Below are 13431 nucleotides of genomic sequence, written 5' to 3'. Positions count from 1 at the left end.
GGCAGATATAGTCTGAGGGGCCGGGGTTTGGGAGCAAGCTGTGGTTTATTATCCATAAGCCTCCTTCATTGTGGTCAGATAGTAAGAGCCTCATCGGCCAGGGCTGCAGGTCTATCCATGGCGTATGGCGTGCGCTCCCGAACCCATTCCCGTAATTCTGCGGGGCACTTGGCAAAAAATTGTTCTATAAGGAAAGCCTGTATAACATCTTCCACAGTAAAAGTGTTTTCTGCTTCCAGCCATCTCTGACATGCCTGGGACATCTTATGAGCATACATCCTAAACGAAACCCCCGTGGTGCATGGGAGGTACTCACTATGTGAGTCTGGGGTGATAGCAAATCCAGGATAGTCCGCTTTACAATGTTATAATCCCGATTCTGCTGGGAGTCAATGGTATGGTAAGCCTCCGCCATACTTCCGTTCAGGAGTCCCACTAATAAACACATCCAGCCAGAGTGGGGTATCGGCATCACAGCACATTTCTGCTCAAAGTCCTTAAAGAACCCCTGCACATCTCCAGAAGCCTCATCAAATGGCTTAAAGTCTGTCCGAGTGATCCGTACAGGCTCCCGGATCGTGGGGTTTACACTCCACATTGCATTACTCCATCTTTCGATATCCATCTCTTCTTGTATCCGCTGTGCTCGGCGAGCAGCAGCCTCCTTATATTCCTGAGAGACTTCTGAGCCCAGAACCACCATTTCTTCTCCGTACCACACCACCTACTGGCTTTTTCGGGTGGGGGTCCTCGTCTCCTGCGCTTAGCCTTCAAACATATGGGAGTAGGGGGTCTGGCTGGCACCCACCAGTAGATCAATTAAGGCCGCTTTAGTCAGTCCCTGGTAGTTCAGGCCCAGGTCTCTGGTTCTCTGCTGTAAACTGGATACAGTCCAATTTCTGTACTCACTCTGTGGATGGTTCTCCATTAGGCTACGCTCTGTTGATCCCACTGCTTGCCACCAGTTGTTACGGGGTCCTTCTCCGGTATCACACAATCAACAGAGCAAGAGAAGAGATAACAATCCCAAGACCTTTATTTAGGCAAAAATAAGAATGGTCCATGTGCAATCCACCACACAAAGGATAAGATAGTCCAGAACACAAATGCAGTTCAGTAACAGGATAAAAGCCCTGGGAAATGAGAGTCCAACAATCCAGCAGACAGAGGATAACATAGTTCATATACTCTTCTTTCTCTCTTACAGTAGGTGCTGGGATCATATCATAGTTCCACTCAGGATCTGAGATTGTCACTCCCCACACTGATATTTTAAAAGTCCCCCTCCTCATTCAGAGGTCATGGGGAAGGTCACAGGGCTCATTGTTTCAACAAGCTAGGTCAATATGTCATTAGCATAATAGCAAGCAATACAGTACTGTGGGGGCTGATATCAGATGGCAACAACAGCCATTCATCAATTAGCAAATAACTCATCCTACAAGAGAACACCATGAAAATCAGTAAAATATTAATACAAACGAAATGATACACATGTACCATACCCCAACATCACACATAAAGTTAGTGAAAGTTCAAGGTCAGAATCCTGGAAACGAGGAGTACGTATTGATCTGGCAGTATGAGAACGTCGGCAACTTTCTTCAGATATTCCTGTAGCGTCTGGGACCTAAGGCCCGATCAAGGCACAAGGAAGAGTGCCTTATTCCTTTAAACCAAGTGAAAGTCAGATGGGGAAACGAGAGAACATGATAAACGTACTGTGCTTTGTCATTGATTGCACTCTGACTGTTAATTAACCCCTTCACTACCAAGGGTGGTTTGCACGTTAACTCCCGGGCCAATTTTTACAATTCTGACCACTGTCCCTTTATGAGGTATAACTCTGAAACGCTTCCATGGATCCTGGTGATTCTGACATTGTTTTCTCGTGACATATTGTACTTCATGTTAGTGGTAAAATTTCATTCAAATAACTTGCGTTTATTTGTGAAAAAAATGGAAATTTGGCAAAAAATTTTAAAATTTCGCAATTTTCCAACTTTGAATTTTTATGCCCTTAAATCACAGAGATACAGCACACAAAAAACTTGATAAGTAACATTTCCCACATGTTTACTTTACATCAGCACAATTTTGGAACCAACATTTTTTTTGTTAGGAAGTTATAAGGGTTAAAAATTGACCAGCGATTTCTCATTTTTGCAACACCATTTTATTTTTACAGACCACATCACAGTTGAAGCCACTTTGCGGGGTCTATATGATAGAAAATACCCAAAAGTGACACCATTCTAAAAACTGCACCCCTTAAGTTGCTTTAAGGTGCTCAAAACGACATTCAAGAAGTTTATTAACCCTTTAGGTGCGTCACAGGAATTTTTTGAATATTTTAAAAAAATGAACATTTAACTTTTTTTCACAAAAAAAATACTTCAGGTTCAATTTTTTTATTTTACCAAGGGTAGCAGGAGAAATTGGACTGCAAAAGTTATTGTGCAATTTGTCCTGAGTACGCTGATACCTGATATGTGGGGGGAACCACTGTTTCGACGCATGGCAAAGCTCAGAAGGGAAGGAGCGCCGTTTGACTTTTTCCAATGCAAAATTGGCTGGAATTCAGATCGGACGCCATGTCGCGTTGGGAGAGCCCCTGATGTACCTAAACAGTGGAAACCCCCCACAAGTGACCCCATTTTGGAAACTAGACCCCCCCAAGGAACTTATCTAGATATGTGTTGAGAACTTTGAACCCACAAGGGCTTCACAGAAGTTTATAACGTACAGCGGTACAATTAAAAAATCATATTTTTTCCACAAAAATGATCTTTTCACCCCCAATTCTTATTTTTCCAAGGGTAACAGGACCCTAAAAGTTATTGTGCAATTTGTCCTGAGTACGCTGATACCCCACATGTGGGGGTAAACCACTATTTGGGCGCATGGCAGAGCTCGGAAGGGAAGCAGCGCCATTTGACGTTTTTGGCTGGAATTGAGATCGGACACCATGTCGCGATTGGAAAACCCCTGAAGTACCAAAACAGTGGAAACGCCCCACAAATGACACCATTTTGGAAACTAGACCCCCCCAAGTAACTTATCTAGATGTGTCATGAGAACTTTGAACCCCCAAGGGCTTCACAGAAGTTTATAACATACAGCCGTACAATTAAAAAATCATATTTTTTCCCAAAAAAATGATCTTTTCACCCTTAATTCTTATTTTTCCAAGGGTAACAGGACCCTAAAAGTTATTGTGCAATTTGTCCTGAGTATGCTGATACCCCACATGTGGGGGTAAACCACTATTTGGGCACATGGCAGAGCTCGGAAGGGAAGCAGCGCCATTTGACGTTTTTGGCTGGAATTGAGATCGGACACCATGTCGCGTTTGGAAAGCCCCTGATGTACCAAAACAGTGGAAACCCCCCCAAATTACACCATTTTGGAAACTAGACCCCCCAAGGAACTTATCTAGATGTGTGGTGAGAACTTTGAACCCCCCAGTGCTTCAGAGAAGTTTATAATGCCTGGGCGTGAAAATAAAAAAATCGTATTTTTTCCACAAACATGATTAATTAGTCCCCAATTTTTTTATTTTTCCAAGGGTACAGGAGAAATTGGACCCCAAAAGTTATTGTCCAATTTGTCCTGAGTATGTTGCTACCTCATATGTGGGAGAAAACTACTCTATGGGCACACGTCAGGGCTCGGAAGGGAAGCAGTGACGTTTTGGAATGCAGACTTTGATGGAATGGTCTGCGGGTGTCATGTTGCTTTTGGAGAGCCCCTGATGTACCTAGACAGTGGAAACCCCCCACAATTGACCCCATTTTGGAAACTAGATCCCCTAAGGAACTTATCTAGATGTGTGGTGAGCACTTTGAACCCCCAAGGGCTTCACAGAAGTTTATAATGCCCGGGCATGAAAATAAAAAAAATTGTATTTTTTCCACAAACATGATCAATAAAGTCCCCAATTTTTTTATTTTCCCAAGGGTACCAGGAGAAATTGGACCCCAAAAGTTGTTGTTGAATTTGTCCTGAGTACGCTGATAGCTCATATGTGGGAGAAAACTACTGTATGGGCACACGTCGGGGCTCGGAAGGTAAGTAGTGACGTTTTGGAATGCAGACTTTGATGGAATGGTCTGCGGGTGTCATGTGCGTTTGAAGAGCCCCTGATGTACCTAAACTATTGAAACTCCCCACAAATGACCCCATTTTGGAAACTAGACCCCCCACGGAACTTATTTAGATGTGTGGTGAGCACTTTGAACCCCCAAGTGATTCACAGAAGTTTATAACGCCCGGGCGTGAAAATAAAAAAATCATTTTTTTCCACAAAAATGATATTTTTGCCCCCAATTTTTTATTTTCCTAAGGGTAACAGGAGAAATTGGACCCCAAAAGTTGTTTTGCAATTTGTCCTGAGTAGGCTGATACCCTATATGTGGGGGTAAAACACTGTTTGGGCGCATGGCAGAGCTTGGAAGGGAAGGAGCACCATTTGACTTTTTCAACGCAGAATTGGCCGGAATTGAGATCCGATGCCATGTTGCATTTGGAGAGCACCTGATGTGCCCAAACAGTGGAAACCCCCCAATTATAACTCCAACCCTAACCCCAACACACCCCTAACCCTAATCTCAGCCCTAACCCTAGCCCTAACCCTAATGAGAAAATGGAAATAAATACATTTTATTTTAATTTTATTATTTTTCCCTAACTAAGGGGGTGATAACGGGGGGTTTGATTTACTATTTATGGCGGTTTTTATGTTTGGCAGCTGTCACACGCTAAAAGACGCTTTTTATTGTAAAAATAGTTTTTGCATCACCACATATTGAGAGCTATAATTTTTCCGTATTTTGACCCACTGAGTCATATGAGGTCTTATTTTTTGCGGGACGAGTTGACGTTTTGGTTTAGTTTGATTTTTGGGACGCAGAATGAACAAAAACCAGCGTTTCATGAATTTCTTTTGGGGGGGTGCGTTTACACTGTTCCGCGTGCGGTAAAATTGATAAAGCGGTTTTATTCTTCGGGTCAGTACGGTTACAGCGATACCTCATTTATGTTTTTTTATGTTTTGGCGGTTTTATGCAATGAAAACTATTTTATATAAAAAATAATTATTTTTGCATTGCTTTATTCTGCGAGCTATAACTTTTTAATTTTATCGCTGATGATGCTGTATGGTGGCTCGTTTTTTGCGGGACAAGATGACGTTTTCAGCGGTACCATGGATATTTATATGTGTCTTTTAGATCGCGTGTTATTGCACTTTTTGTTCGGCGGTATGATAATAAATCATTATTTTTTGCTTCGCTTTTTATTTTTAATTTTTAAGGGGTTCGCTAAAGGGGTTAACTAATGGGATAATTTTATAGGGCAGGTCGTTATGGACTCGGCGATACCAAATATGTGTACTTTTATTGTTTTTGTTTTTTTTATTTCCAAAAAATGAATTTATTTGGGAATATTTTTTTTTTTCTAATTTATTTAGCGATTTTTTTTAAAATTATTTTTACACTTTTTTACATTTTTTTTTTAACTTTATTAGGTTGTCCCAGCGGGGACATCTCTGTCACATCACAGATCACTGTGGCAGATCAGCAATCTGTCACAGGCAGTGTGCAGGTTTCCTCCTTGCCTGCGCTTTGCAGGCACTGAGGAAGTCAGCTTCCTACTGGCCCCCGAAGGTCCCCGTCGCCATCTTGGATCCGGGGACCTGTAAGGAAAGAGACCCTCGCAGCAGTGCTGCACATTGCGCTGCTGTGGGGGGCTCAGGGAAGCACGGAGGGAGCCCTGTTGTGAGTTCATTCTCAGCAGTTGTGAGTTCCCCTTCTGGACTTCCTCTGGTGGTGACGGGAGGTGGTGCGGCTGGTTTGATCAGTGGAGATCTGCCACCTGAGAATGAGGATGACGATTGGATCTCAGGATTCTCAGATTGGATTTAAGACAGCCGATGCCCTATTCAGTTGCTGGTGATTCCTTCTGGCTTGTCAGCTCTTGGTTTTCAGCTCTGTTCCAGTCATCTAAAGCTAAGTTTTTCTGCAAATGTTCACACTTGATTTTGTTGGTCTATTTAGTTTTTGTGTCATCTGCCAGCCCCGGCTGGGGGCTGAGCTGAATTTCCACTCTTATTTCTCAGTATTTTTCCAATTGGCTTTTTGTCCCTTACTAGTTCGGTCTCTTTTTGCTCTGTCTCAGAATATTTCAGAGTGCTGATATAGTGGGAGAAGTCTAGTGACTTCAGGGTTAATTTTGCTATCAGAAGTGTTGGACATTATTTTTGTAGGGTTTTTTGCTGGTTGCAGATAGTGTCTTCCCTTTCCTTTCCTGTCTAGTTAGTTTGGGCCCCATCATTTGCTCAGCCTATTTTCCTGCCTGTGTTTGTGCCTTCATCTTGTTTCACCGTCAATACATGTGTGGGGGCTGTCTATTCCTTTGGGGTCTGCTCTGGGGCAGTTAGTTTTCCCTTTTCTTGCTTTAGACTTATGTAGTCCTCCGGCCACGCTCCACGGCTGCTTCTAGTTGTGTGGTAAGATCTGGGATCTGCAATCTGCATAGTTACCAACCACTCTGGTTTTCTGTGGCTTAGCTTGTTTGCTTTTTTCTCCACGGTGGCCCATTCATAACAGAGCCCCCTCCCTGCCGATGCTTCCCTTTAACCCCCGGTACACTGCGATCGTGTTTGATCACGGTGTGCAAGGGGTTAACGTGTCAGGGGCGGTCCGTGCCCGATGTCAACTGTGATAATCAGCTGACACCCGGCCGCGATCAGCGGCGCTCACCACGTGGGCGCTGCTGATCGCATTAGATGTAATATTCCGTCCATGGGACTTAGGTCCCAGGTCACATGGACGGAATATTACGTCCAATGTAGGAAAGGGGTTAAAGTTGAACTGGTTGATAAGAAGCAGGTGTCCCCTGTTTTGTATGGAAACATGAAACCTGCGGCTGAAACATGAGTGTTCTTGTGTACGATACAAAGTGGGGACCGGGAGTGAAGGCATCCAGTGTGACAAGAGGGCTGAGTATGCCGAGTTGCTGTATACTCCGAAGGTCACCCTTTAATTGTATTAATTGAATAAATAGTTGTTTGTCTAAGTACCACTGTCCCCTCATTTTCTTTGCTGCTGTATCTGCGTACCTGTTAACAACAGATCTATTGAACAAGCAAACTAACCGAGTCACCACAACGACAGGAGTCGCGATCCTGCGGAATGCAATAGGCTTTCTCCCTAAAAACAAGCTTATACTTGAAACAAAAAGAGCCGGATATGCACTTTCTATATGTTTTGAATCTCTCTGAATCTAATTGAACCATTTAGTGTACAACTGATGAAGGTCTAATGATCGAAAAGTTTTTGTACACTTTCTTCAAGTAAATAAATTCGCCTGATTGAGTTCCAGATTCTTGGACTTTTATAAGTAACGGGTTGGGACTCCATCCGTGCACCTACAAGCAAGGAGTGCCGTTCTTTCTCCACAGTACAAGCTAGCCCAGTGTCAGGCACACTAGGTCCTGCCACTACCCCGCAGAATATCGTTATGAGCCAAGGCATCTGGAAACTAACAAGGACCTGGGATGGGTAAGTATATATTTTTCCTTTTTGTGTCTGCTCTGGACTTTTAAATAGTTTTAAGGGCTATTGTGAGGTCTCAATACTTTCATTGGTCTGTTCTAGAGTCTAAAAAAGTTTATGATTCTATTAGACGACACCATTAATAGTGGTCCTACTCACAATATCACTGCATTTTCATGCACTTTTTTTTTCTAGCCAAAACCAATAATTAGTTTATATATTTCCCATTTCTGGCTTTGGCTCAAAATCCTGCTTTGAAAACTACCCTTTCTATAAAAGGCAAAAAATAAGTTTAAATTGATGTAACAAAACAGTCAGATACTCACCAGGAAGAATAACTTCAATCAAGTCTCCTTCTCCAATAAAATTACGGGGTATAAGGCGCTCTAGGACATTTTCTGAGTTCAGATTATGGCGAAAGAGCTGAATTTTTTCGGAAACTCCCAAAAATCCATATTCAGGGTACTAAAAAAGAAAAATTAATGATGATTAATGATGGACAAGATGTTCCAAATATATGGAAATGTCAACACAACAGAACGTTGATCCATTCACCTAAAAAAGTCATTGTATAAAAAGTCCAAATGTGGACGTATATTAGATGAATTGAACCTGTCTTACAAAATTTCCGCTTTGATGATGAGTTGGGGGACTGATTGGTGTAGAAACCCAAGAACATATCCATGGTTGTACTCACATGCTTTGGACTGATAGAGCTAGCATAGGATGTACATGAAGATCACGTGATAAGTTAGGAAATTGTGTGCCGGCTACCATTTTCTATATAACTCTAAATTATATTTTTTTCCATATACTATGACGACTGAAGTCAGATTTAAAAAATCTACATAATAACTTTTGAATACATTCTTCTCAATAAGTATTTGTTTATGTCAGTGTGCAGGGATGTGGTAGAACTTGTTGTACTGGTCAAGACCGTTGTGCTCCGGTGCACCCAGACAGGAAGGAACGGCCGGTTTGAATGTGCCAAATATTTCACGTGAGCTTGGATTGTTCTATCAGTGACATCTCACTTTGGTCTCAAATTTTGTAGTCACTAGTAATAAGAGAAACACTGAAAATTCAAGAAAAAAGAGAAAGGAAAAAGTATTTGTAAATATCACATGTGCAACCTGTTATGATTCCGCAAGTCTCTGTGTCCTATGGACGCTGGATAGCTGGATAGCAGGGTCATGTCGGGCTATCAGTGCTGTGAGTGACCGCTAATCTGCCCTATGGATAAAAGGGGCGTATCGGGCAGTCAGTGCTGTGAGTGACTGCTCAGCTGCCCTATGGATAAAAGGGGCGTATCGGGCGGTCAGTGCTGTGAGTGACTGCTCAGCTGCCCTATGGATAGCAGGGGCGTGTCAGGCGGTCAGTGCTGTGACTGCTCATCCGCCCTATGGATAGCAGGGGCGTGTTGGGAGGTCACTGCAGTGAGTGACTCCTCAGCCGATCTATGGATAGCAGGGGCGTGATGGGCTATCAGTACTGTGAGTGACTGCTCATCTGCCCTATGGATAGTAGGGGCGTGTCAGGCGGTAAATGCTGTGACTGCTCATCTGCCCTATGGATAGCAGGGGCGTGACGGGCTATCAGTACTGTGAATGACTGCTCATCTGCCCTTTGGAAAGCTGGGGCGTGTCAGGCGGTCAGTGCTGTGAGTGACCCCTCAACTGCCCTATGGATAGCAGGGGTGTTATGATTGAGTCACCGTAGGAGGCAAAAACAGAAATGCTAGCTAAGTCCAGAAAACCAGAGAAGTTGGCAGCTATCGGATTGCAGACCCCTGAACCTATCAACACAACTAGCAGTAGCCGTGGGGGGTTCCTACGATGCCCTAGACCCCTCGATCACAGCCGGAGAATTAAATAGGCCTAAAGATAGAAAGGGGAAATCTAAACTGCCCCAGAGCAGACCCCAAAGCAATAGGCAGCCCCCAACATATAATGACGGTGAAGCAAGATGAAAATACTAACACAGACAGAAAGATAGACTGAGCAAAGACGGGGCCCAAGCTAACTTAGATAGAAAAGGACAGGAAGGCTGCTGTCTGCAATCTGTGAAAAACCCTATGAAAATAAGAGCCAACAGACTGACAGTGAAAAAGGCCCTGAAGACGCTAGGCTTCAAAAAAGCTATGTCAGTACTCAGGAATATTCTGAAGACAGAGCTACAGGCAAAAGGAGATTCAGCTCACCCCAGAAGGGAATGGCAGAATACAGAAAAGCAAGGAAAACAAAAAACAAAACAAAAAAGCTAACAGACAAAACAGAAAACTTAGCTGTAGAGGAGCAGGAATAGACTAGTGTCCTAGAAGTCCACAGAGAAATCACCCGCAGGGCAGAAGGGCGTCGGCAGCCTTATATCCAGTCCGTGACTCCACTCAGCCAGTCATCCTCATTAGACTCAGGTGCCTGATAATCAGGCTCATTACCTTCCTTTACCAGAATAGGGAGTTCACCAGACCTAAGTGACGAAGGGGAGAATGAACTCACAAAACAGGGGTGTGTTGGACAGTCAATGGATAGCAGGGGCGTGACGGGCTATCAGTACTGTGAATGACTGCTCATCTGCCCTTTGGAAAGCTGGGGCGTGTCGGGCGGTCAGTGCTGTGAGTGACCCCTCAGCCACCCTATGGATAGCCGGGGTGTATCGGGCTATCAGTGATATGAGTGACAGCTCAGCCACCCTATGGATAGCAGGGGCGTGTTGGGTGGTCAGTGATGTGAGTGACTGCTCTGCCGCCTTATGGATAGCAGGGGCATGTTGGGCGGTCAGTGCTGTGAGTGACAGCTCAGCCACCTTATGGATAGCAGGGGCGTGTGGGGCTATCAGTGCTTTGAATGACCCCTCAGCTGCCATATGGATAGCAGGGGCATGTTGGGCTATCAGTGCAGTGACCCTCAGCTGCCTTATGGATAGCAGGGGCGTGTCGTTCTATCAGTGTTGTGAGTGACTGCTTAGCTGCCCTATGAAAACAGGAGCGTGTCGGGTGGTCAGTGCTGTGAGTGACAGCTCAGTTTCCCTTTGCATAAAAGCAGCATGTCAGGCTGTGAGTGACCCCTCAGCTGCCCTATAGATAGCAGAAGCGTGTCAGGCGGTCAGTGCTGTGAGTGACTGCTCAGCCGCCCTATGGATTACAAGGGAGTGTTAGGCGGTCAGTGCTGTGAGTGACAACTCAGCTGCCCTATGGATAGCAGGGGCATGTCAGGTGGTCAGTGCTGTGAGTGACCTCCTCAGCCGACCTCCTCAGCCGCCCTATGGATAGCAGGGCCATGTCAGGCGGTCAGTGCTGTGAGTGACCCCCTCAGCCGCCCAATGGATAGTGTCACGTCCCCGGTGATACCAGCGTGGTCCCGGGCCTGAGCGTGACCCTGCTCTTCTGCGCGTTTCCCAGCGCGCTCCTGCTCTCCAGCGCGTCCCCGCTGCTGGCATCCTGAGTTCCCGGTGAGTCTGTACCTCGCGCATGCGCACTGGCGTTTCCTCCATCGCACGGGTCCCTGGGAGCTCTGTCCCGGTAGCGCTGTACCCAACATGGCGGCGCCCACCAAGTATTTCTGCGCGGTGTCGGGCCAGGTAAGATGCCTGATTTTCGTATGCGGTGGCGCTGGCATCTGTTGCTAGCATTTCTCCTGCCCTCAGGCCCCAGTGTCTTTATCTTGTAGTTGTCAGGGTCATGTCAGCGCCGGCGTGCAGCCTCCGTTGAGCAGGGACTCACCAGCACTGTAGGGGGGCCGGGGTCAGGTACAGCCAGAAAGTACAAACAGGACCTGGGGACGCTGAAGTTTAGCAAGCAGTGAAGGACCTACGGTCATGTGACTACAAGGGGCGGGGCTTAGTGTCCTGCAGCCAGAGATGGCAGGACACTAAACAGAAATACTCAGAGTCAGGCAAAACGGAGGTCATACACAGAGATAGCAGTAAAGTACCAGGGATGAGACAGAACGGATAGTTGGGGCCAAGCAGGGGTCAAAACCAAACAGACATAGAAGGTACCAAGCAGAATCCAACAAGCAATATCCAGAGAACAGACCGAGTTATACACAGAGTATCAAGCAACCAGAACACAGCACAAACACACTCAGGGGTCACCACACTATGCCAAGGGCGAAAGTATAACTGACGGGGATGGGAGCGTCCTGAGGCTATAAGAAGCTTTCCCAGAACCAATGAGAGGTCACCATAATAAGTCCCAGGTGTGCAGGTAAGAGTTTGCACTGAGATCAAAACATTAACCCCAGAAGTGCAGGCCCACCAGCACTGGTATCAGGACAGTACCCCCCTCTCAACGGGGGGCCTCTGGACCCCCAGGCTTGCCCTGGTACCTAGCATGGAAAGCCCAAACCAGGCGATCCGCATGCATCAACCGGGCCGGCACCCAGGACCTGTCCTCCGGCCCATACCCCTTCCAATGAACTAGGTACTGTACTGGCCGCCGTACCAACCTGGAATCTACGATGTGACCAATCTCATATTCCACATGTCCCTCAACCGAAACCGGAGGAGCAGCGGAATCGGATTCTCCCCGGACTGCTTCAAAAGGTTTCAGTAGAGATATATGGAAGACGTTAGGGATCTTGAATGAGGGTGGAGGCACAGCCTGTACGCCACAGGGTTGATTTTTTCCACAATCTTGTACGGGTCAATGAATTTGGGGCACAACTTGGCTGACGGAATCTTTAACTTAATGTTTCGCGTGGAGAGCCAAACTTTCTCTCCAACCTGAAACATGGGACCAGGTGTTCGTTTCCTGTCCGCGAAAAACTTATACCTGCCTTGAGACCTAGATATACGCCGCTGGACTTCTGCCCATGTATCTTTTAACCGCTGAACAGAGTCCTCAGCCCCGGGACACCCCGAATCTAGACGAGAAAACTCACCAAAATGAGGACTGAATCCATAGTTGATCAAGAAAGGGGACAGACCAGTGGATTGACTCACCCGACTATTGAAGGCAAATTCAGCCAACGGCAGTATATCACACCAGTCATTCTATCTAGCAGAAGTCAGACATCTGAGGATCTGTTCCAGAGACAGATTAGTGCGTTCCGTCTGACCATTACTCTCAGGATGGTATGCAGACGAAAAGGACAGAGATAACCCTAATTTTTTGCAGAAAGCACGCCAAAACTTAGCCACAAACTGCACACCACGATCAGACACCACATTCAGGGGTACACCACACTATGCCAAGGGCGAAAGTATAACTGACGGGGATGGGAGCTTCCTGAGGCTATAAGAAGCTTTCCCAGAACCAATGAGAGGCCACCATAATAAGTCCCAGGTGTGAAGGTAAGAGTCTGCACTGAGATCAAAACATTAACCCCAGAAGTGCAGGCCCACCAGCACTGGTATCATGAGAGTAGTTCTGCCTGCGCAATACTTGTTCTCGTTTTGTGTCTCTGCCCTGCTTGCTTTGCCCTGTGCCTCTGCCGTACATTTTTCCCTGCATCTCCCTCGTATCCTCTTGTCCAACACCTCCATCTTGTCTGTCAGGTTGTGTCCCTGCCGCTCTTGTCTGTGTTGGTACCTGTCCTGCCATTCTTGTGTCCTCAGTGTCCTCTGCCTCATTGTTACCCTTTGGTTCTCTCTTGCAGCCTCCAGCCTCTGCCAGTCCCAGGTACTCCCGGTCCCGTTTGCCTCTCATGCTCCTCGGTCACCGAAGTCTTCTGTTCTAAAGCGGCATGCATTCCTCTCCTCTGTCTCTCTCTCTTGGTGTTGCCCTAAGTCACCCCTATGGCTCCAGCCATTGCGGTTCCATCTCCCTTGGGCCTGCCCCTAACACTCCCTGTATAGGGGGTGGTTTCACCTGGTCCGCTCGCCCTCGGGGGCTCTGGAACCGTGACCCAGAGGGTCCACTTCCCCCCGAGCA

The 13431-nt window shown here is 46.1% G+C and overlaps 1 protein-coding gene across 3 annotated transcripts in view; it reads right to left on the bottom strand.

Moving 5' to 3' along the window:
* The window catches only part of LOC141058441 (serine/threonine-protein kinase D3-like), a 125361-nt gene that overhangs the window by 60480 nt on the left and 51450 nt on the right, over nucleotides 1–13431 (bottom strand). For all 3 annotated transcript variants that reach the window (XM_073554693.1, XM_073554694.1, XM_073554695.1), the window contains one exon: nucleotides 7883–8021. In XM_073554693.1, the coding sequence (XP_073410794.1) occupies nucleotides 7883–8021 (139 nt within the window). The remainder of the gene's footprint in view (nucleotides 1–7882; nucleotides 8022–13431) is intronic.

The sequence above is a fragment of the Dendrobates tinctorius genome, unplaced genomic scaffold (assembly GCF_039654945.1).
Source record: "Dendrobates tinctorius isolate UK_male_01 unplaced genomic scaffold, ASM3965494v1 ptg000211l, whole genome shotgun sequence".
In the NCBI taxonomy this organism is placed as follows: domain Eukaryota; kingdom Metazoa; phylum Chordata; class Amphibia; order Anura; family Dendrobatidae; genus Dendrobates; species Dendrobates tinctorius.
The sequence above is the reverse complement of the archived record's forward strand: the minus strand, read 5'-3'. Positions and strand labels throughout refer to the sequence as shown.